The sequence below is a fragment of the Lagopus muta genome, chromosome 4, assembly GCF_023343835.1.
Source record: "Lagopus muta isolate bLagMut1 chromosome 4, bLagMut1 primary, whole genome shotgun sequence".
Taxonomy (NCBI): Eukaryota; Metazoa; Chordata; class Aves; order Galliformes; family Phasianidae; genus Lagopus; species Lagopus muta.
In genome coordinates, this window is record NC_064436.1 from 49,761,779 (window position 1) to 49,786,646 (window position 24,868).

Here is a 24,868-nt window from a genome sequence, read left to right on the forward strand (position 1 = left end):
AAGTCTTCAATTGCAAGCCATAGGAAACATTTAAAGAAAGACTACTAGAAATGGGACTTAAAATGAGAAATTATCCACAGCACTCTGCTAGTTACTAATATTTAATACAAAAAGAATGAAAAGCTATCCTCTCCTTTGTTTCCCTGCATAAAATTGAAGATGTGTAAGAATGAGAAACAGCTTACATTTTCAAGATACTTTCCAAAGGCTTCAAAAGCTGTAGTCATGCAAAACACTTGGACAAATTACAACTTTTCTGAAACTGTAAGGTGATGACAGAACTCTGAAACAGGCTGCCCAAGAGAAAAGTGAGGTCTGCTTCTCTGGAGAAATTCAAAACCCATTTGAACCTTCCTGTGCAACCTACTCTAGAGAACCTGCTTTAAGATGGGGGTTGGGGAAACCTGATCTTCAGAGGTCACTTCCAACCCTTACAATTCTGTATCATTGTGTTTCTGTGACAATTTCAAAGTTAAAAAGGTATGCACCCCGTAAATAGGAAAGCACTTAGAATACAGTTTAAAGGACATCCAGAAATATAAATACAGTCTTTGAAGATAAAAAGCCTACCATCACTGAATGCATAATACAAGACTGCACAAGATTTCACAAAATAAAAATAGAATGTTCTATTAAGTGACAATTTATTGAATTGCAACCTATTGCATATTTGAAGGAATTTTACCGAAGATTTCTTAAAGAATTTAATGGAGAGTTAGCATAGGTAAGCTGACTATTCTGACAGCGTGTCAGCTAAGGCACTGCAACGTCTTCAGATGCGTTTTTAGAAGAGAGGGAGCCATTCTTCAACCTTAATTTTCTGTTTTACAAATACATCTTGCACCATTATATAAAGTCTTCCATTAATTCTGAAAATCTGAGGAATACTCTTGGAAAAAACACAGTTTACTAGTCAAAAATTGTTCTTCAAATTGAATCAGTGTTGTCAAGGAATACATCAGAATTTCAACATCAACTGCACTTATAGCTGAAAAGGTAACGAGCTGGTAAAATAACCATATATATGAACATAATACGAACAGATTGAAATTAATGCCTTTCTCAACTTTACAGTTTGTCCTCTTTAAAAATACCAGAGTTGACTGTAAGATACAGTTACTCTTCAGCAGCTCCACTTGATAATTAGGTGTTCTACCTTGCAATAAAACAGAAGTATTTATCCCACAGTGAGCTACCAGGAAAATCCATACTAAACCAATATAACATCAAATACTCTCCTACTGTGGGTACTGACAGTTGTCAAACCTATCAAAAGCAGTTTGACTGCCAATTACTTGCCACTATCACTACCACTAAGGCAATGCTAAACTTGGGATATGGTGCTGAAACACCTAACAAGCTTTTTGTTCCTCAAGACCCAGAGAAATAAAAATAGTAAAGTGCTAGAGGTTTACAGATACACATTTCTTTTAACCTAAATACTTACCAACTAACAATGTTACCTTTTTCTAACACACTGACTGTTGAGAAGTATTTGTGATACAAAAGAAAATTATAATTAATTTACATATCTTATAAAATAGCAATCTAGAGTAAAAATAATAAAAAGCAATATAAAAAGAACAAAACAACCAACTCCCACAAAAACTACAAAGTGACCAATACTGCTCACGGTACTCTTTGAAGGGACAAAGGATGGCAACAGACTTGAGCTGAAAACTTTCAAAACAAAGGATGTCTTAGCTTAGAAGCGTTATGGCCAAGCATAGGAAACATCCAAAGAAAAATAAGACCTTTTAATAGCTCTTGCCCAGAATTCTCAGTTATTTTTTTTTAAAGGTGGTGACAGAAAGTGTCTTGAGTTGTGTACTTCTGGACTAGAATTGTCTCAGCAGACAGCTACAAAGGATATTTAGTGCTCAGCAATCATTCTGGGTTGAATCAACTTGAAGCACACTTCCTGTTATTCCAGTGTGTGGATCACAACAATCCTCTAAACTCTCTGCTCCTGCAAAGCCACTCAAAGTTCTCAGCTCCCCAGAACAAAATAAAGCATATTCTGTCAAAATCAGTATATATGATGTATATATGATGATGTATGTACATCATAAATCGCTACTGATTTGACAGATAAAGAAATAAATAGAGAGAACACCTCTCTTCAGCATTTGTATCACGACATGAATGAATTCTGGACAAGTACACAGTTACTTCACAGAAATTGTTTTCTCAACGTACCCAGTGCAGGCATAACTCACAGGGAAGAAAACAGATACTTTTTTTTATTTTTCTACTACCCTAAGCACTGCCTTTCCTACCCTCATCACTATTTCTTCAGCAGTGTTTTACTTTATGCAGAGTTCAAATAAAGCCAAATTGCGGCAAATACTCCTTTTTCTCCCCCCAACATTCTTCTACCTCTTTGCTTTGTGTGTGTGTATCAAAGCTACTCCGTTTGAAAATGGCTGTGGCTTAGAAAAGTCTTAGTACTTTCTACTTAAAAAAATGAAAGTAAAAGCCAGTTAGTATTATCAACATAATGAGATTTGACTGAGCAGTCTGAAGGCTTCTATCGTAAGCGTTTTTCTAAAGCAATATTTTCTCTTACAGATTCAGTAAGACATTTTCCACTTTTTTCTATACCGATTAGAAGATTAGAGGATGGAAGTTTCTCATGTATTTTGAAAAGATTATAATGAGCATTATAGTATTACTGACAGTCTTCTATAAAGCATGTTTTGATAAACATCAGACATGGTAAGTGATAAAAACACATGCAAACACTCCAAACATTAGAATCTGAGTCCACAAAAGCAAAGCAAAGTCAAATCTTGCTTGTGTGCACTCATCAGAAATGTGCAGTACAAAACTTAATGAAGGTGTAATCAAGAAGGCCCATATCCTTTGTGGATGAATTCACATTCATTGTAGCATCATTCAATACTGGAATTGAGTCAGTACAATAATTACCTACAACACCAGAATGATCTCTAGGTGTTTACAGAATCATGTAGTTCCATTTGTCTTCCTCCTTCCAAGAAGATGAGGTAGGCAGAAAATAATCTATGGACAGAAAACAGTGAGAAGAAATCAGAAACAAGGCACTGAAAAAACCTTGAGAACAGACTGCCTATTCTATTCAGTCAGAACTTTCATTTGTCCCTCAGTTCATAACCTGAAAGAGATTAAAGTATGCCACTGAGCAACTGTCACCTCAGATCCTTCCACAATTTACGTAAATTACATATACAATAAACTGTTCAAAGAAAGAGAAGGAATGAGTATGAAATCTGAATACATAAACTCTCAAGAAACACCGCATTACAAGATTAATTATAATCATTTTTTTTAAATAACCTTAGTACATTTTTACTATTTTGCCTAGCTGTAGCTCCAGGAAGAATCCAGCCTGCTGAGACAGCATGCATCCACTTTTTGAATCAAAGTGACCACAGTCACTTTAAGAAGAAAGAAAACAGCCCTGTAAGGCACTTGCATGCATAATGTGGTATCTAATATCTCACCTTCAACAGTTTGATCTTTCCTACCAGGTGCAAGGACCTTCCAGCTGTGAGAACAGTAACATGAAGTCACCTGGAGCCCATAACCTCATCACTTCTACATGGTTGCATTTGTTAAGGCCATGCAGCTGATTAATACAAATATTTCTGATCTCCAGTTGCTTTGTTGGTTATTTTGAATGAAAATTTAACAACAATTTTGTTCCCACAGAAAAAAAGCAAATAGTGGATAGCGAGGTTTGCAGTTAATTCATTCCTCCATTTAGCTGTAATAAAAGGGAAATCTAGCTGATAAAGAGGAGGCAAACCTACACCTTATGTTTTGTAAAGGAAACACAGCAATTTCCTAAAAGCTGAAAAATCTCACATTATTGGGTGATGTTTTGTTCGTTTAGGTAATTTCCCTTATCACAACTGAACTACATCAATACTAACATGGAGTATCAGAACCACTGATACTGGGGATCTAGAGCCAAAGAATTGGCACAGCTTCATCCAGTGTGCGTCACCAGTTAGCAACAGTTTGCAATCAGCTTGAACCATAACAGTTTAAGGCAAGATTTTTTTCAATCTCTGTAGATTTTCTTCTTATTTTATATTCATATTCACTGCCTTTCTAACACAACACTTTAAAATCTACATGCTGTCAGGGTCCAGCAGCAGACCTGCCCTTCCAACAGACGTCCTCAAAAGACAGTCTGATGATGCTGAAGGGCGGCAGATGAAAGCACTGCCTCAACTGAGGGTTACTGCCGTCAGTTTGGGTCTGTCCTCCATTGTGCTGCTTAACATTGTTCAGCAAACAGAAAACAGGAAAAGCGTGAAGTTGGAAATGTGATCTCCGCTATCAGGAATGCATCTCTGAAGTTCAAGCTTTGTTGTACCTTTTCCTTTTTTTTTTTTGCTTTGTTTTCTTTTTCTGTTTTAAAAAAGTCTTTATCTGCGTGCACCTCCCGGAGTTCTGCTGCAAAAACACCTTCACAAGAACGGAAAGGACGGTTCCGGGAAAGATCACTGAACACATCTCGTGTCCGTTTTCCAACGTGACGCATCCCCACAACACAAAGCGTTTGTCTCTGTAAAAGCTGCAGACCTGACCGCGAGTTCAAGCTTTTTATCCCTATCCACGCTCGTAACAAGACCCGAGCGGCAGCTCTTACTGAAAACAACACTTAGATATCTTCCCTTCGGACAGCGGGAAGTTGGAGCACCAGAGGGCTGACAGCCGCTCCGCCCCTAACGGTGCCAGCCGGGGCACCCCGCCCGGGGCACAGCGCGCCGTGGCACCGCCGCCCACCCGCGCACCGCCGCACTCCCTCCCCGCTCGGCCGCGGGAGCCGCCCCCGGAGCCCTCCTCCTCCGCGCTCTCTCCTCCCCCAGCCGGCAGCCCCAGCCCCCTCTCCTCGCCGTCGAGCTCCCGCCGCCCTCTCACCTCTCGCGGTCCGGGAAGGGCCAGGAGAGAGAAGAAAGGAGGGAGAAAAAAATAAAAAAATAAAAAAAATCACAAGGGAGGCCCCGGCACCCCCGCCCTCCCGCTGCCGCTCTGCTCTGAGGACGGCAGCGGGAACCGGGAGGCCGCTTCCCGCCGCTAACGGGTCCCCATGGGCCCCGCCGCCGGCCCCTCCCCGCGGGCGCGCTCCGGCGGCTGCGGCCCCGGGGCCGGCCGCGCACGCGAGGGGAGGGGCGGGGCGGACCCGCGGCAGGGGCGGGGCCTATCGCCACGCCTACTTCGCACAGCAGGCCCCGCCCCCCGGCCTGAGCGGGTGGCCCGCGCACCGCCCCAGCCAGCGGCCCCGCTTCCGGGCTGCTCCCCTCGGCGCCGCGCGCCCCCTGTCGGCTGGGCGGCGAAGGGAGGCGCTGGTCTGCCTGTGCGGTTTTCCTTAATTAACACGGGTGCAGACCTCGTTCTGCGCGCTGGGTACCCTTTCTGTATTTTGACACAGCGAAGCGAATTATTTGTGTCGTTCTGTCCGTCCTCCATTTAGTTGAAATAAATCAGCAGTGACACAAGGCACAACATTTAACCTCCTCTCATGGCACCGTGTAGTGCTGTGGCAGCCTGTACTCACTCTTTAACAGACACTCTGACCTCTGCCGCACTCCTCATAGCACCTTACCGCTGACTTCTGCCACCCAAAGGGAGAATAATTTTCCAAATTAATAGACTGTGTGACAAGTCAGATGTGCCTCTGACTGATAAAGCTGATTTAGGGGTGTGCGAGATCATCGGTGAAGCATGGTGGGACGTGTTTGAAGCAGATGTATGTCGGGCTTTCATTGCCTAATTTGTAAGAACATGCAGCCTACGTGGCTGAGTGCTCCGTCTGCCTTTGGTCTTCATGACTGACTGAAAGATTTACTCTGTTTTCACTAAATTGCACTGAGAAGTAGTGTTTTCAAAGACACTAATTGCTTCAAGCTGTTGAAAAATTATTAACTAGGTGGACAGAAGTGTCCCCCAGCAGGAAAACTCCCGCTTTTCACTGCAGTCAGTGGTCAGTCCAGGCAGACACCCGTTTACACACACATAGCTGTCTCAGGGTAATCATGTGTAGGCTTAGGATGTCCGTGGGGTGCAGGGACAGGTCCTGTGCCATTCTCCTGAACTGGAGACTGAGCTAAAATGTGCCTGAAAAAAGTCTGAGTGTCTTAGAAAGGCATAGACATGCATATTACTTGCCAAAGTCCTCCTGCAGTTTCTGAAAGACTTTTTCATTCCGACTGGGCGAAAGGGGTGGGTAAACACCAGCAAAACCTAGGAAAGTATAAATAATATGGGAGATATTTAAGTGCAGCACAGTCTCTCACGGTGTAGAGCTAACTTGCTAAAATGGCATATAAATGGTGCTGTGGTTATAGTTTATATTTTAAAGTCATACTGGTGACTTTCGCTGCTGGATGTGGCTCTGAGTGATGATCCAGCTGTAGCTGTTCCTGTCCATTGCATAGGAGTTGGACTGGATGGCTTGTAAAGGTCCCTTCCAACTCAGATGTATTATGTATTATTATAATAATTGCTACTTAGGTTATAACCTGGTGTCCAAATAAAATTAGTTCATTTTGCTTTCTTTTCATTGATTTCATCACATAAAGTTGCTACATTTAAAATTTTGTGTTAACAAATTTGTATTCATTAAAGCTCCAGCAAAAGTCCTTCTATAGTGGGTTAAATTCCACCTGGCCTTAATCAACTTTTGAGGCAACTAGATAACATTTGGGGCATTTCAGGTTCATGGGACATTTCTTATTTTAACTTCAATGGCATTGCTTCTGTTTGGCAGTACTCACTATTTAATGGGTTGTAGGAAAAATTCTGTCAGAAAAGAACTGCATTAATTAATTCTTTCATACTCTAGATGCTCGATATTTGAGAAACGTTGTTTTTACATATGCATTGTCCAGGATAATTTTATACAGAATATTCCAGAAATATTCTTTGCAGTCTCATCTAGATTTCACTTTTCTAACTGGAAAGTTAACTGTAAAATTATGACTACTAAGTATAGAAATAGTAATGGCTCTTTCCAGACTTCCCATGATGTAAAGGTTAATAACATGCTGAAGACACAGTACAAATTTGCAACACATCTGCTGTCCTTTGAGAATAGAGCAGCAATGATGCTACGAACATCTCATCCTCAGTTCGTTGGACTTAAAACGTTGCTTATTTACCATATCAGTAACTTGAAGTTGTAATGATTGAATCACCAATCTATTGAAGTCTTAAAGATACAGTAATACATGAAGTTAAATGTCATATGCACACATCCTGGCCCCAGTGCACATGTATATAAATGAAACAATAAATTCTACATATCTGACTCATCTGACTTATTTTTTAGTGAAGCTCTGACTTTTTTTTTTTTTTTCAATCTTCTTGGCCAAAGGAGAACAAAATTTCTTCGCAAAGATGATTATATTATTGTTCAGAAGGTATGTGAAAATGGCCATTAGGGGATGATGTTCCTAAAACAAAATTGCCCCAGATGAATGAAATGTTTTCTATGCGTTAGTTTTCTTGTATTTTCATCCTGATACATTAATTTTATCTTCACTTGAATCATTCTCAGACAAGCCAACATAAGGACAGAACTACTCTCTCTACAACTTAACGTGACAAGGAGTAAAAGAAAAAGTCATATTAGAAAAAGGAAATGCATAGATGTTGTTTTGCATAAAGCCCACACCACGCTGAAAGCTAAACCAGGAAGGAAGTTGCCACCACTGTGCTAGATGGGAGTGCTTCAGTGGCATGTGCTTGATTTTAAGAAAATCAGAACTCTTCAGGTTAGCACTAGGAGTACTCACCATGTTTATTTTATGTTTACCTGAGTTTTTCAAAGTCCATGAAGGTGAGTGATCAGCTTTTAAAGGACCCCTTGCTTGTTCTGAAGTCTAATTGCAATTGAAAAGTTGGCATGTGCTTTCCTGAAAGTGATAGTTACGATGCTATACTTGTATGAACTGTGTAAGTCGTATATATAGATTGTTTTCTTTAGATTTTTAACAAACAGAATTCATTATATGTAGTAATTTGAAAAGAGTTTGCTGTTCGTTTATGTACATTGCAAAATTTCTGGTCACTATATGCATATAACTGTACTTTTCACTTGCTTCCTCATTAAGTTAGTAGTTGAAAGGTGTATGTTAAGAAGCAGCTACCCATGTCTTTAAAAATAAGTTTTCTTAAAAATCTCTCAACACAAATGCCTATAAATCTTCATATGGTTAACCTATGAAGGAGATACGCAGAGGATGCAGAGGTACCACGATAAAAAAGTAGAGCAGAATTCGTATTATAGCACAGTGAAGCAAATCTGTTAACAGAAATCCCAAATACTGGTGATCCCGAAGGTCAATAATGTATTTCAGATGAATACAAAATATGTGAGTGTAACTAATGCATTCAGCACTTTCTTAAAAATTCATAAATAAATTAATATTAAAATAGCTTTGTCACAGCTGTTCCTAAGTAAGGTTTTGTATAAGACAAATCTTATAATAAAAAGAATCCCCTTGACAGCTGGTGTGTTCCTAGACATCACTACATTATTTATGAAGCAATTTCTTTATGAAGTAATTTTCTGGAAACAAATTAATACCAAATATACCAAGATTTGTTTACTTACATTTACATTTTTATATTGATTCACCAAAACCAGCCACTGTGACGGTGGCTGGAATATAATATATAGTTTTTCATAGGTAATAAACCAACGAACTTTTTAAGCTGTCGTAAGTTTCAAACATTATGAAAACAATCATTCAGTTTAAGATGTTGGAATAATGAATGTTTTACCTCCACACAGAAGTGATCAAAGGACTTAGTAGCACAGACAACGCAAATAAACAATGCCATGAATATCAGCAGAAGAAAACATTGACGTTACTGTCAAACATCCAAGAGTAATTGCATTTTTCCACTGTAATTGTCCTAGATTATTCTTCTTGGAGTTGCTTCACACTGCAATAACACGATTGTTGCAATGCTGAAATTTATGTATGGTCTTAATCACATTATGTATAAATTGAATATGAGCAGCGCGCTGCACAGAATTGTATTTGGAAGATTAGAATCATAGTCATAATTTGGATGTCGTAAAAACTATAGAATAATATGAAAGACTGCAACGTCTGAATTATATGAGAAAGTAAATACACTGAACAATTTCATATGAAAATTTCAAGGAATTTGGTTTCTAGTTCACTGAAAACCTTCTGGGAACTGCTTTTAATCCAAAGTGTGTAGCAGACTTAAAATGTACAGAATTACTTTCCTATAGGTGTTTCAAATTGCTGGCTAGGAGGCTGTGGACATTACTTCCCCACAAAAATTTGTTACTGGAAATCTTCACTGACATGTAAAAGGCAGCCACTGTGCCTTCTATGATCGGCTCCTAAATGAGTGGTTGAGACCTTGTTTCACAGGGTTGTCTAAGATCACATTAACACTGCAGGTACTTCAGGTTTTTAATATAATGTAAGTGAAACTTTGAATTTTTTTACCCTAGGGAAAGTTGTGGCATTTATTTTGACTCCAGAGTGGGAATAAAATTGAAGATTATGCCTTAAAGAGACATTGTGGGAAAAATCTAACCCAAGCCATTAAAAACTTATCGAAAGAAAACAGTTCAGTATCACCAAAACTGAAACTTGTTTCCTTCAAATTCATAAAGCAACAGATCTATTTGGCTGAAAGTCTGTGAAGCTTTACATTACCTCGGTTTAGAACAAAATGTTGCTGTTTTTTTGGAGCCCAATGCTCTCAATTCTGGTCTCGTCCTCTGGGTCTGGTTATTTGATGGACTGTGTCCACTATAAATCTATCATTGTGTACTCCCCATGTTGTACTGTAGGCCTCTGCCATCTCTGACATGTTGTGTGTTTGCTACCATTTCTGCAAAGAAGTGATAAAAATGCGATTTTGTATACTGCTGAATTGATTTGAAACTGAGTATCATAGATCAAAAGAAAAAAAAACAGTTAAGCTAATCCAAAATGAAATATTTATTATTTTCTTAAGGCGAATAAGTTTTTTTTACAAATTCAGATTTTCCCTATGAATAATTTCATTTTAATAGAATTGGATTTTCAGTAGAAAACAGAACAGAAAACTAAATAGAGGCTTAGTAAAGGATTTAATAACCAGAGAAATTCTTAATATTAAGTATGCAGGTTACAGATTTTTCTCAGAGGATGGTAAGTACCCTCCCTAACAGTACAGCATTCAAACTTTTCCAATCATTTAGCATACTCTTTACGCTCTGTAAATTGGCTAGCATTAGGCAGCTCTTGAGCCTGTTTGGTCATGCGGAGCATAAGATGCAAAATGGAATACATGGTGCTGTGCACAGACCCCCTGACCACAGTCAGCAGACTCCCACGTCTATGTGCAAACTCAGTGAAAGGGGCCTGGTGGGGAACTGCCATTTGCTGACCTTGAAAGCTGTGGCAGTAGTCTTTGATCAGTTCCCCACCTGCATGCATGCCTTGCCAGGAAGGTAAACATTTTCCATCCGATGTTGGCTCATCTGACTGGAAGATGACTGCCCAAACCACCTCTTCCAGCTGGAAGAACTGGGTCTCAAGAGCCTGCTCCACTCCAGGATGGTCAGATCAAAAGCATTTTGAGGAAAATATTTTGACTTCCCTAGTGGAAACTTAAAATCTTAGATTTTTTCTTACCCTCATATATAATATCTTACATTTCAATGTGTTATGTTTTATGAGTTTATCACATTCTTATGTAATGTTAGTAAAGTGAAGGTAACTGACTTTGGCACTGGATTTTGGATTTTATTTCTGTTCCTGCCTGAAATCCTTCACCGATCTGTTTCTGAGGCCAGTCAGCTCTGATATGAGCACAGATGGCTGTTGAAACTGTCAGATTGCAGATGAGTACTGGAGCAATCAAAGGCTGTTTTCCTGTCTATATGTAAGGATTTATGAACATATCACTCATAATGAGTGTTAGATGCAGAATTTCCACATCACAGACATGCAAAGATACTACCAGAATTGGAAGGTTAGCTAATATACTATGGGTTAGCACTACATCAACTCATGGGAGGGATTATTTGTGTTCATAAATACATATTTCATGTTGGAGTCCCAGAAGATTTTTAATCTTCAATTTCTTTCATACTGAAAAAATAGTTCAAGGTTAACTCAAGTAGAAATACACAGTTCATATAGGAAAGCCTTGCTTTAATGTAAAAGATGTTTAAAATAACATGCATTAATAATTAAAACTATGTGGGTTTTTTTTTTGTTATTTGTTGCATTAATGTGCTTCAGCTGCAGTAATTTGGTATTGAAATTCAACTAGCAAAAACACTGTGCATTAAGTTTAATGATTGAATAGAAAAAAAGCAGGAAGGGTGGCTGGAGGATTCAGCAGTATTTCTGTGGGTTTAAGTGTCATTGGAGAGAAAGTTTTCATTCTCCTAACTATTTTACAGTGTGATCACTCTGGTGGGTTGCAACTGCATGGTTGCAGGGCTATGTTTCCTGTTTCAAACACAAGTGGGTTTCATTTTCTCTTCAAGCACACTGAAATTTGAACAACTTTGAAACAGGAATGACACTAGAGAACACCACAAATGCAATTCAGTCAGTACTGAAAGATATTCCATGTAACTCAGTAATAAAATCCAAAATGTATGTCGGGAAAATATTCTCTGCTTTCTTCTCCTTGCTTGATGGTGCATGCAGTATTCTGCCATAACCCTCAAGAAGTGCATTTCATTGTATGATGGTTAAAGGGTATTTTACATGAAACTTAAATGCACTTACTTACCCATGTACTCTAAGAGATGGTTTTGCTAATACAGTACTCTTTGTTTTTCAGCTAACACTGTAGTCGTATCGTGCATGGATACCTGTTCATTAAATAGCACCACCTTTCCACTTTGTACTTTTAATAATTCTTGCAAAAGATCGCTGCAACAAAAAAGAAAAAATCAGATTGTGTTACTGAAGACCATTGTAAATCATTCAAATTTCCAAAATATTCCATGTATTTGCCTGTCCTCTAGTCGGGAACAACAGTCAAATACTAAGTACTCAGAGTCTGAATCCAGCAGAGATGTGAATGTTGATCATCAAGAATCAAGATCAATAGATAAAAAAAGTAAGTAGGAAAAGCAAAGTACTTTATTTGGAAGTAGTTAATTATAGCATAAGATGCATGGCTTGATTTGGTAGTTGAAGATGATAATATGGCGCTGGTTCTCCATTGTCTTTGCAAACTCTACAGATACTGCTGTTGTTTGGTTGGTTTTTTTTTTTTTTGGTTGGTTGGTTGGTTTGATTTTTTTTTTCCTTAATACCATTCTTTGCATTGCTGCAAAACATAGGTTTTTTGTCGTATTTGTAGCAGCAGTAATTCTTGGCTGTGAGTGCTGATTTCTTTTCTTTGAGGATCTTGTGTATGGGGGAGCATTCATTATCTTAAGGTCTGCAAGGAGTGCTGCGAGATTGCCTTGTCCAACTATTCCAACTATTGCTGTTGCAAATTTGACCCCTACCAGCTGGGTTTTATGAATGCATTTTGATCTCTTTTTTTTCTTGCTGGATTTTATAAAATATTTATTTGTAGAGTTCTATAGTTTCTGATGAGTTTCCTCGATAGGTTTAATTTTAAGAATCACTGTGGATCTCTGCTTGCTGATGGCTGATATTATATGATGAAAATTTGCAATCAAGTATCTGAAGAAATAAATCGAAGATGGTAACTACTTAGATGGCAGCTATGCAGAAATTAAAAGAACTAAATGACCATTTTTGTGCATATAATCTATAATGTCCATAAAGATTTAGTGGCATTTCTTGTTTAATAGAAGGCAGCACTGAATAAGGACAGGCCCAGCAGTATGAAACACTTAGCAACATCCACCGTTTTTCAGAGTAGTAGCAGTATGTTCCTTCTGTGCCTTATGCACTTGCAGTGTATCTGAAAACATTTGGAGGAGGAGAAGCTTCTGAATTCTGCTCTCCTAACATTGCCAGCAACAGGGGCAAGAGGCCAAGACCTGAATGTGAGAAATGCAGTTTTCTTTAAACTGCATCGTTTCCTTACTGAAAAATAGAGCTGTCCTTCCAAGCGTGGACAATACCAAAACAAACAAATATGTGGACAAACTCTGTTCTCATTTATACACATACAACTCTAACACTTCTGACAATGTCTCATTTACCTGTATTTGTTGTTAATGTTCTACAAGCCTCACAGCTTGTGGTTTGAAATGAAACAAAGGCTTTCTGCAACTAATAGCACAGGAGCTGGATGTGCACTGCAGATGTCTATCATTGTACAGCTTTTATTGTTTCTTTTCTTTCATAGCTCATTTTTTTGCTTTGTTAGCTTTGACAACATGTGACAGAGCAATAACAACAACAAAAGATTTGAAGCTAGTTATAAAATTTAAAAAAAAAGGCAATAATTTGCTGAGGAAATGTATTTTTTAAGGATAATCAGTACTCCTCATAACTGTTCAGGATCCTTACATCCTTTTGTCCATTTTATTATAGTCAGTAATGTAAAAATGCACTATTTATTTTCTTAAATAAGACAGAAAATATTTTATTGCTCTGAGAGTTGGCTCTCACTGTATACTGTTATTTAACAGGTTTTTTTGTTTTTTGGTTTTTTTTTTTTTTTTTTATAACCTTGTATTTCCTATAGCAAAAGACTCATCTGAAGTGAACACAGAAGATGCTATTTCTTTTTATAAATATTTTAATTTCACCATGCTTCATGCAAATGAAGAAGTAGAGCATAGCACCCACTACATTCTGGAAATCCACATCAACAGCTCCATAGTCAGAGGAAGAAGTGCAGCTGAAGAATACCTAAATCACTCTTGTCTAATGGCTATGATCAATGACCAAAACGGCTGTATGAACATTTCACTTCAACTGAAGTCTTATGTGGAATGTAAGTTACAAAGGAGATTTGGAAACAATTTGCATCTTGCAAAAAATTTGCAGTAGGTAGTTATCTGCTTTCAGCAACTATCTGAAACTATTTCACAACAAAACAATGCATTTTTGATCATCCCTTAGTAAAAGACCATTGTAAGTAGTCAACTGACATGTTTTGCTATGTTTTGTTGTTTTTTGTTGTTTTTTCTTTTCCCTAGAAACAAGACAGAAAAATAAGCATCTGTAAATGTTATTTTTTTTTTCTCCACTTAATGATGACAGACTTACAAAATGCATGTTTGAAAAAAGCTGGAATTACTTTTTTTCTTTTTCCCTCCCCCTTTATGGCATAATTCTGATGTCTAGAAGGTAAATTAAACAATTCAGTTAACTTTGAAGGCAGAACAACCACTAGACAAGTTTGACTTTTCCTAATGTTGTGCAGCAACATCCTACTTTCAGCATTATTTAAAAGAGAAATATTCCGCTGAGCTAGGCTTACTTTTCCCAGAGGACAGCCTGACAGCTATTTAAGTTTCTATTTGTGCTGCAGGAGGTTGCCTGACCACAGTCCAGCCCATGTATGCTACACTTTCCATTGGGGAATTGCTGAATTATTACATTCATTTAGTTTTGTAAGGCAAATGCATTTTATGCTATGTCTTTGCTGGAAAAGTTAAGCGTTTTTGAGTTGGATAAACCAGTGTAAAATATTTCCAGCTTAAATCCTAGTAAAGAGAGGGCATTTTTTTTTTTTTTATAGGACTGCATATGAGCATAGTTTTCAACTTGCCCACTAATTTTAAAGCTGTGATCTCACCACCATTTCCTAATAGTAATTTCAAGTTATTGATAAAAATTAACAACTATTTTGCTTACTTCAAAACAAAGCTGGAGAGGTTCACAGAGCTTTGACTGGGCACTACTGGCATGCAAGCCAATACAAGTTACTACAAGATGGAGTACAGTATCGTGCCTGAAAGGAGAAGGCCTAAATGACTTCTATAAAAAGTACTTTTTAGTTATGAATTAGGAGGGATGAACTGTGCTTACTTGAAAGCCTTATTGGTAGTTACCGCTTGACTTCTCAGAGAAGAAGGCATTCAAAGTTAATATAGGTCTAATTATGGTATTCTACATCAAGAGAGGGAAAACAGCGTTTTGGCTGTGGCCAGTAATTTGACTTTATGAGTCAGAGTCAAATTGTTGTTTGTTTGTTTTTAATATTTTATTAGACAATGTCAGGGTTTGCATTAGCATGCAGCTGCCAAAGAGGTTTCAAAGGTCTTCTGGGGAAGCAAGTTCTCCATGCCCTTCCTCTGTGGTACACAGTTCAGGCTTGCACTAGGTACTGAACTGATTCCACAGGAATGTGGGTTAATTTCTCAGTAGCCATAGTCTGAAAGAGCAGCTTTCCTCCTTTTCACACCAAGACTCACCAATTCTTCCCCAAACTAGCTTTTAATAGCTTGTTGAATGTATTCCCCATGGGCTTCCTATGGGAGGTATTTTCTTACTTTTTAATAAGAAAATTTCTATGTATAATATTTTTCCTTCTTTGATATGTGAAGATGGACCTGGAAATTGGGAGTGTCAGTACAGGTGAACATTGAACAGTGAATCATTTTCTTCTGTATCCCATTAAAAAGCAAACAAAGAGAGGATATGTATTTTCCTTGTTTTACATTAAATATAAACATTGATCTTTGAAGCATTTTCTTACTGGCAGAGCTGCATGTAAAATTGTGATTTCCAGCTTAATTTGATCTCTTCTACATTTAATGGACAGATCCAATGTGTACGACGAAGATCATTTGGCTCAGTATGATTCCAGTTGTTATTGTCTTGACTGTTTCAGTTGTCATCTACAAAATAGTCCAAGAAAATGGCCAAAACTGTAAGTAACAAGTTCATCTGCAGTAAACATCTACATTATGAAAAATTGACAATAACAAAGCTATTGATTATTATGTGTTTCAGACAACAGTATTTTAATCAAAGTGTCGTAGAAACTTCTGGAATACTCAGATGACTGATGCCTTTCATCTTTGAATTGTGGATGCAAATCCAAGATTTTTGCTACTAAATGAAGTCTGTTTGTTTTAGCTGTTTTTTTGTTGTTTTTTTTTTTTCCTGACACATAATTGGTAGCCTATGGTCTTTTGTCTAACGAACTTCTGGTTTCAGACTTATTTCAGTAGATGAAATGAATACATCTGATCTTTGATCTAAGTCTTAAGAGATGCCAATGACCATTTTAAACAGATTTAAATTCCCCTTTGTACTCAAAGCAATTCAGAAACTAACTTTGCTATGGAATAACTTATTTTGAAACAGAAACAATTATTTCTACACATTGCCTTCATTGAACAAAACAGGGTCTTCCTATGCAATTCACTTCGGACAGAGTCTGAAATTAGGATTCACAGTATTTCTTCTAGCAACATGCCATGAATAAGCAAGAATAAAAGTGTAGGAGTACTCTAAGCATGAGACTTTTGAACAACCAAGATAAAGTACTCTGCACAAAATCTATGCAGAAAATTGACCTCATCAGATGCTGGTCTTTATTTCTTATTAGAAGTCAGAGCTATATGGTACAGGGAGCACACACTTTCATCACTGTGAAAAGTTACTTAACCTCTTACCTAATAGAATAGCTTTCAGATGCTTTTCACAGCAGTTTTTTCTGAGACTTTCTACTTGTGTCAGGCCTGAGTGGGTAGGAAGCTTCTTGAGAACCAGAACTTAGTTCCTATTAACAGACAGATGTCCATTCTCCTTGTAATTGGGAGCTACAGAATGGGGATACCTTGGTCACAATGGTAATAAAAAAAATAATGGGAATGCATGTAGCTTATCATCATCTCAACTATACTCAACAGGCAGCTTTGTAATCAAAAAGCAAAAGGAGTTTAGCTTTAATGACAGCTGAACAGAAGGCAGAAGAGTGCCTACACACAAGATGTTTCCATGATCAGAATGTTTGTGATTTTTTTTGTATCTACATAATGTAAATATTTTATGCATATATTTTTAATTAATAAGTGAAACAGTTGCTTAAAATGACAGCCCCTCAAAATGACAAAACAATCACCTCATCATATGAACTTGGTTAAAATACATGACCTTTTATTTATTGCAGGAACCAAAATCTGAATGCTAATTAACATATGTACAAATTCTATGAACTGTAAAATAGATCTTTATAAGTGGGCTATTAAATGCTCTGGTTTGAAGGACTTTTGTGGTAGCTTTCAAAATGCAAATAAATGTCATGAGTGTGATTGTCTACGCTCTGAGTCATAACATCTCATTTTAATACAGAGCTGCTAGTAGTGATAATTAACGATTTACTACCTTTACTCTTAAAATTGGTTTTCTAATAAATGCAAGTTTTTCAGAATTGTTTTAGGCACAAGCAGGAAAGAAGAGATGCCCTTTGTGAGCTCCTGGTTTCTGATCGGTTTCTAGAGAGCATTTCCTGTTTGTAGAGGAATAGTGTTGTTACTAGTTAAATTTACAATTTATAACATCATGTACAACATCAGTATCTTACTGGCAAAAAGACAAGAACATACAAATTATATTTGAAAGTTTTATTCCTTATATGTGTACATTACGCCATCCTTAATCAAAAGTCTACATACTGCTTTTTTCAGTGGTGCCTGAAGAATCTGTCAGAGTATTACTATGTGCCTAAAACAGCTGCTGTGAATTTTTACCATCATAGTTCAGTCAGTACTTTTTCTCTTAATTTCTGAGTACTACTGAAATCTGGTAAGAAATGTGGGAATTATTCATTTCCTCTTGAGACGTTCCAAGATATTCTGTTTGGCAGACTCTGAGACTCTTCGACTCTTCGAAACATTAATGAAGTTATTTCCAAAAGTGCATAAAATAAAATAGCCAAATACGTTTGAAGGAGCTTGCAACTGATCCATGACAAAAGAGCTAAATTAGAAATTAGTTCTCCACTATTACTCTTCCAGACTTGCCTTAAAGCCAATTCCAGAGCTTCCTTTAACATTAACCATTAGAATGTAGACTTAGGATTTCAGCATATTATATCTCACTTGTGTGTTCACAAAATACCATGACCTAAATAGTGCTAATTTTATTAATTTCTTAAAGATGATTTTTCTTTTTTAGCATTCCCTAAATAAAAATACTGGGGCACGTCTGTTGTTGGATGCTGAGAACCTGGGCTTTTGTCTTATCATCTCTATCTTTCTCTCAGAGATACAGAGCTCGTTCCTATACTGTGCTCCCAAAGGTGAACACCACAAACTAACAAATAAGCTGTAGGCTTCCTAGGATTCTAGTACACTCAACTCTAGCTATTCCACTGTTAGCGGCGAGATTCTTAACCTCCAGAGGAACGTGCAGAGTGACCTTTTTGATAACCTTCCAAAACGTTCTCAAGATACATGCTCCAGAGGAGGGAAAGAATAATTTGAAAAGGGCAAGCATGAAGACATAAAATTTAATTTGGAAAAATAAAAAAACATCAGGCTAAGTTTTTTCTCAAGACCTTATCACAAAACTTTCCTGTTCTTTTTCATGGGAGATGTTAAACAGTTTAAATATAAGAGGTTTACCCACTTCCCCTCTAATGACTGATGTATATAATTTTATAGCTAAGGATATCTTATTTTGTTTAAAACAGATTGTAAGCACAGAGGAACAGCAACATTTTCTACTGATCAAAGGAAAAGTGGTTCCAGACTTGATATAAGAACCATTTCTGCTACTAAAGTTCATCTATTTCCTGGTAGGTAATATAAAATGAAATAAAAAGCTAACACATCTTGAAGCATGGAGAGTTCAAGAAATGCTTTTGAGTCTTTCCTGCCAAGGGATGCCTCTGTTTTGTTTCAGAGTTACCCTGATCCTTCAAAAAATTGATCTGGCTTATGTTATGGAAACATTTATATCAGAAATAAATAATTCTCACAGTGAGTCTCTACAATGACATATAATATGTCAGAATGCTTCTGTCAGTCTTCCAAATGTTTTACATTAACGACTGTTCTCCTTTGTTGTTGCTGTTGTTTTTAATACTTCAGTTTAGTTTTTAGTCATGTTGTGTGCCATATTTAAAGTCTTGCAGCCAAGTTCTTTGTTAGTGTATGGAAATTGTACACAAATGTAGGCAATCATATGTATGCTGTATGTATTTATGACTCAACAAAATCAACTACTAAAGGATGGGATGGACAAAGACAGCAGTGAAGGCCCAGAGAATGCCTCTGCTGGCACTTAGCAGCTCAGTGCTAGAGAAAAATTCCAACAAAGTAAAATTTAATAGTTTCAGATCAGTATTAAAACATGGTCTTCTGAGAGCATAGTGTGTTTAGCACAGATAAATTAAGGGGCATGGCTAACCTCAAGGTTTTAGTTGCAGAAATTAGAATTTATTATTAAATCTGTGTGAGGGTAAATTAGCAAATATGGCTCTGAGTGTTACTGATATTGCAGGAAAAGTGATATGCTGCAATAACTTCAATCGATTCTGGTTCCACAAAGGGAGCTCTGTCTTTTCAAAGATAAACATAAACATAAAGAATAATAGCTTTGAACGAATTCAAGACAAGAACAGCTACAGAGCCAGCAAATGAAATAAATGGTTTTAAATTTGTCTAGGCTTGGATACCTCGCTGTTTGTCTTGTCAATTCTTGAAGAATTAGAGAAGCAGCAATTTCCCTCTACAACTCAGTAACTCATGGCATTTCAATTTTACCTAGAAAAGAGTGAATAGCTCCCTGTCTGTCTGAACTCTCCTGGGAGTACAATTTATACTCCTTAGTTTTAGAGCACAAGCTACCTCTAAGATATATTTATGAGCTCATTATTTTCATCCTCCAGGAAAGGGATTATCTCCCTGACATCTTTTGTCTTTAGTAGCTTCACCATACCTGTTTTATTAGCACAATGTCATCTTTAGTGCTGAATATCCAAAGGCATTTTTGATTATGAAATTTTATGGAAAATTTCAAATGTAGTTTTATTGTACTGAAGAGAACAGGAATCCCATATTGGTTTGTTGTTCTTACTTCCACATTCCTCCTGCTTCAATCTATACATTTAACTCAGAATGATGCTTAGTTGTATAGACTGCAACAATTGGCTTTACTCTAATCAGATATTCATTGATTTCACACACTATGATTCTACTGAATCCAGACAATTTTCCAATTTATACAACTTAAAGTAGAATCAGAACCATATGGAAAGTGTTTACTTCATTTTACCTCCAGGATTTGCGACTGTGATAGTTGGTTATAAATTGTGATAGGTTACTTATTTGACAGCCCTCGATAGTACTTAATTTATCATTAGTATGTAGCTTCAAGTCTAGAAGCATAACACTGAGATGCACTGAAGACAATACAAACATCCTGGAAACACCGTAATGAAAATAACTCTGTATTACAAGGGGGTGGGAAGGTATCTCATGGATGAAAAGATGTTAGATACTTCTCAAAGCATTCAGAGTTCAGAAAAGGATAAGGAAAGACAAAGAAGGAAACTCATACTTTGAGAATGATTTCTTAAGGAGGCAAAGTAAATTAGTGGCTTAGTATTAATGTGTTACTACAAATAAATAATTCACAGCTCATATCTAAAACTGTTATTGCCACTGTGCACATGAATCATTACCATCCAGCCCAGTGGCAAGGAGGGAAGATCTACAGTATATTCTCTATGGTGGCACTGAAATGATAACTTTCTGACTTAAGAAAATCATGGTATTTTAAAGGAACTGGCACATACAGTGATGTTAGGGAAGCTTTAGTGTGTTCTTCTGGTCATGAATGTAGATTGTACCATGACTGTTCTGTTAAGCTAAAAAAAGTACAGAGTGGTACATGTTATCTAGACTTTGGATCTGTCATTATGTTTTCATAAAACATTTCCTTGCATGGTTTAAACTGATAATGCAGTTTCCCTTTATTCAGCTGCAACAGCAAAGGATGCTTTTTGTTCAGTGCAAGAAGTTCTTTAAATGGCTGACCTATATTTCCAGACATGGAACATTTTCATACTGGATAGGATTTGACAGTAGTAGTTCAAAGTATAGATAAAAAAAAAAAATCAATTTCTTGCTTTGTGTTCATGACAGAGAATCTTAGGGAGATTCCCACATCAGAGGCTTTTATTTCAAGACTTCCTTTTTTTTCCAAATTGGAGAGGCAGTAGAAGAGGTTTTGGAACAGCTTACTAAATTAATAACAGCAATTATGAGAACTAGGTAGTATTCCCCAAGGTGTTCTAAAAGACATCAGTAACTGCTAAATTGTCACGTGTGGTTCAATGCTTAAATCACCTCGATTGCAACAAAATGGAAGGTAGCTGTAGTTGTGCTGCTCGTATACCTTTTCCTTAACCCACTTTTGCCAAACCACTTAAATACCTTTTCCACTATTAGCAACTCATTAAATATTGCTGTTCTCGTATAGCTGTATCCTAAAAGGAATTTGAGCCTGGGGGCATGGCACATAATTACCTGTGTGTATGAACTATATACTACACTGTTAAAAAAAAAAAAAAAGAGGAAAAAAAGGAAAAGAAACAGAAAGAAAAAAAATAGTTGCATAAGAAATACAGATTGCATAAATAAGAGGTTTAATACCTAGGAGTGAATCTGCCTAGCAGATCTGTATTGGAAGTTTCATTAATATAAGTATGTGGGTTATAAGCTACAGTGTGAGTACATAGAAGTTCACCTCTATAAATTCCAGATCTCATTTTTCCAGCATTAAAAAAATCACATTCAATTTTGTCCTATTTTGAATGCAGCATAAGATCTGATGGAAAAAATCCTCTTCCCACTTCTGTTCTAGAAGAGTAGTGCACAGAAAGGGAACCATATTGCTAATATCATCATATTAGCACTCTACAGTCTTTGTGAGCTATCTTAGTTCAGACATAACGCCTGCCACATTGCTGAAATTGTCTTCTCTCATTTTCAGCAACGCTCCATTGGCTCACAAAGTCATACTTTGGCTCATTACATTCTGGTATACAAATACAGGATTCCCTGACTCACTCTCCGAGTCTGCTACAGTAATGCAAAGTTAATTCCAATGTATGTTTTCTTCTGATTATATTATGAAACTCCTGGCTTTTAGCCATGCCAAGTTAATTCATGTGCACAGTTCATTCGCCAAAACAGATTTTGAACTTATCTCAGTGACAGTACTGAGTATTCCAAAGACTGTACTTATTGAAGTAGTAGCATTTTTAATTGATATTTCATTAGCCTGTGGGTTACAACATGCATTTGTATGTTCACATCTGTGCTACTTATCTGAAATCTTAGAGCTATAAGTTTTCTCTAGTGAAAATGAATGTAGCCCAGAGTCAGTAAATGCACACAGCACTTGGCTACTCCATGGTTTACTGAGTTACTGTTAGCAAAGACCAGCATCCATGTTTTGGCCTCAATTCCCAGCAGCAATGGAAATACCTCCTGAAGGCTAGCAGCCATTCACAACACAACAGCAAGAGCAGAAGCCACCCCAGCCATACCTGGGGGTCAGGCTGGGGCACATGGCCAGCAGTTCACATGGCTTTTGTTGCTGAGGAGGTGTTTTTGTGTTTCTCCTAGGGGAACAGTGGTCAATTTGAACAAAGGCCACCAGCAAGGTGATACAGAGCTCAGTTGCTGCAGTCTTAGCATAAAATGTAACACTTAAAACTATCCAGTGAAGCAAGAGACCAGTACATCAACATTTATATCTACATTTCAAATGGAAAAGTAATTTTTAAAAAGCCCAAAGTATGCCAATCAAAAGTAAAAAAATAAAAATAAAAGATAATGCATCAGCAAGTCTGAGTGCGTGGCTCTTTGTTCAGGCTAAGAGAAAAGGAAAAGCAGAAAAACAGATTAAATGCTGCAAGAAAAGGGAAATAGTTGCAGATCTCAGGTACAGAAATTTTGGAGTCTCCAGGAACATAAGAAGTGGGGTGGCTTGTTTAAAACACATGCTATAGAATGCTGAAAAAGCCACTAAGCAATTGAATGGTAGTTTTATAACTCATCCTTAAAGAAGAATGATGCAGGATCACAGTGACAACCAGGATTTGGAGAATAAAAAAACCTCAGAGTTTCAGGGCTGCTGTTGTCTTCTGGACTGTTTACATTTTGTGACATCCATACCATCTGATATAAGCATGCTTTGCAACCATAATTTGCATGTAGGAAACAATTAAGTAAATTTCCCAGCAGTCATTTGAATTCCTACACTGCTTTCCATGCTATCATATTAAAATAATGGTTTCCAGCCTACAAGATTAAAGGAAACGTGCCATATTCTGCCATCTCTCCGAGGCACTGCTGCAACGTCAGGCTAGTTGACAGGTTGGAAGTAGAAGCAATGCCTGGCTCAGTAGTGCCAGGGCTGCAATCCCACTGAATTCAGATTCAGTCCTTGTATTCTGCAATACATTTTCTTTTTAGCATGAGGACAGGCAGGATACAACTTCTACTGTATTAAGTAGATGCAAAGCCAAGACAGGAGAGATTTGTTTAATCTTGGCCAATTGAGGCATCACATATTTGATTCTGATCCTTCCCAGTTTGTTCCTGACATAGCTGTTGTCTTTGCCATTGTAACTTAGATGAATAATGCTGGAAGAAGCAAAGCTCATCATGATGCTTAATACTAAACACAGACTTGCTAATTTCAAAGATGCAGCATCTCCAGAGGAAAAAAAAAAAAGTGAAAGTTAATTACCATTTGGGGTCTTTTGCTGTTTCAGAAAGGAGAATAAAATCAAGAAGGGACAGGTAATCTTAACAAGCTTTTATAGCTCCTGTATGCTTTCAGTAGGGTGCTTTTAAATGATTTGTCTTTTATTTCTCTGTTTTATTTGCATGCATAACAGTGCTGCACTTAGGCTCTGAAAGAAATATAAGCCCGCATTCTCTTCCAGGGTTCAGCCTGAGGGTGAAATAAGATCAGTTTTTAAAAATTTGCCCTAGGTTTATTTATTTTAGCTTTATTTTTCATATACAGTTTCATAATTACAAAGATCCAAACTTCAGTTTTTAATTGGTCAGTAGATACAGTAAGTGAAGAAGAAATGAAGCTAAACTTATATTACAGTACATTCTCTTGTTATAAACACAACAGAAACCCACTTGTAAGTTTACTGAAGTCATGAATTGTCAGAGACAGGGTGAACCTGAAGTTAAAATATTTTGGGTTCTACTTCTTCTGTAGCTCTTTGAAAAATGCATTATTGCATCAATAACTCTGACTCCATTAGCCTGGCAACACTATTTCACTCTTTCTTTACCTGTACTCCAGTAAGATACTGTATCAGTATCCTTGTTGGCAGCGTGCTAAAGGCATCACTGCATCACTCCCTGTTTCTGAGGTGTATGATGCCATCTCTTTTAACCACCATATGACACCTAGATACTCTCCTTGTTCATATGACAAGTTATCTGAAACCACATCAAATGTTCCTGAGTGACAATCTGGGCTGTCCTCATATTAAAATGAATTGGAAAGTTTACATTCTAAACTTGTTTCTTCTCAACCAGCCAATGACAGGCTTTTGTATTTGGGGAGCATTACAGTTGGTATTACAGCTAGAAAGAGTATCATGGTGAAAATGGGAAAAGAAACAAACAGAGAAGGAACGCTCACCTGTATCCAAAGATCTAGGTTACCAGGAAAGACTCCACAGAGAGGAGATCTCCAGAAAGAAATCCATCCCTAGTGGCAGTCAGCCCTTAAATGGGGTCTAGGAGAGATGAAGCCAGGCACCACCTGTGACTTCTGCTCACACAGCTGAATCACCTTCACCTGTGCTTCCAGGGCTGACCCAGTCCTTTCCTCAGGTGATCAATCAGTAGTTCAGGCTGTGACTCAACAGTTCCCATACAGGGAGACTTTTAGTTAAACCCAAATTTGCATGTATTTTCACTACTAATAAACTTTTC

General features: G+C 37.4%; 2 protein-coding genes across 4 annotated transcripts in view; one reads left to right on the forward strand and one right to left on the reverse strand.

Moving 5' to 3' along the window:
• Positions 1-5,142, reverse strand: part of KLHL5 (kelch like family member 5) — a 48,473-nt gene extending 43,331 nt beyond the window's left edge. For both annotated transcript variants that reach the window (XM_048941572.1, XM_048941571.1), the window contains exons 1-2: positions 4,915-5,142; positions 2,932-3,024 (exon numbers count right to left, since the gene is read on the reverse strand). The gene's annotated coding sequence lies outside the window, so the exon portion shown is untranslated. The remainder of the gene's footprint in view (positions 1-2,931; positions 3,025-4,914) is intronic.
• A 2,550-nt stretch (positions 5,143-7,692) lies between these two features.
• TMEM156 (transmembrane protein 156) overlaps positions 7,693-24,868 on the forward strand; it is a 31,048-nt gene continuing 13,872 nt past the window's right edge. For both annotated transcript variants that reach the window (XM_048941787.1, XM_048941786.1), the window contains exons 1-5: positions 7,693-7,834; positions 11,833-12,114; positions 13,669-13,920; positions 15,697-15,804; positions 18,577-18,681. In XM_048941787.1, the coding sequence (XP_048797744.1) occupies positions 7,735-7,834; positions 11,833-12,114; positions 13,669-13,920; positions 15,697-15,804; positions 18,577-18,681 (847 nt within the window). In that variant the 5' untranslated portion in view covers positions 7,693-7,734. The remainder of the gene's footprint in view (positions 7,835-11,832; positions 12,115-13,668; positions 13,921-15,696; positions 15,805-18,576; positions 18,682-24,868) is intronic.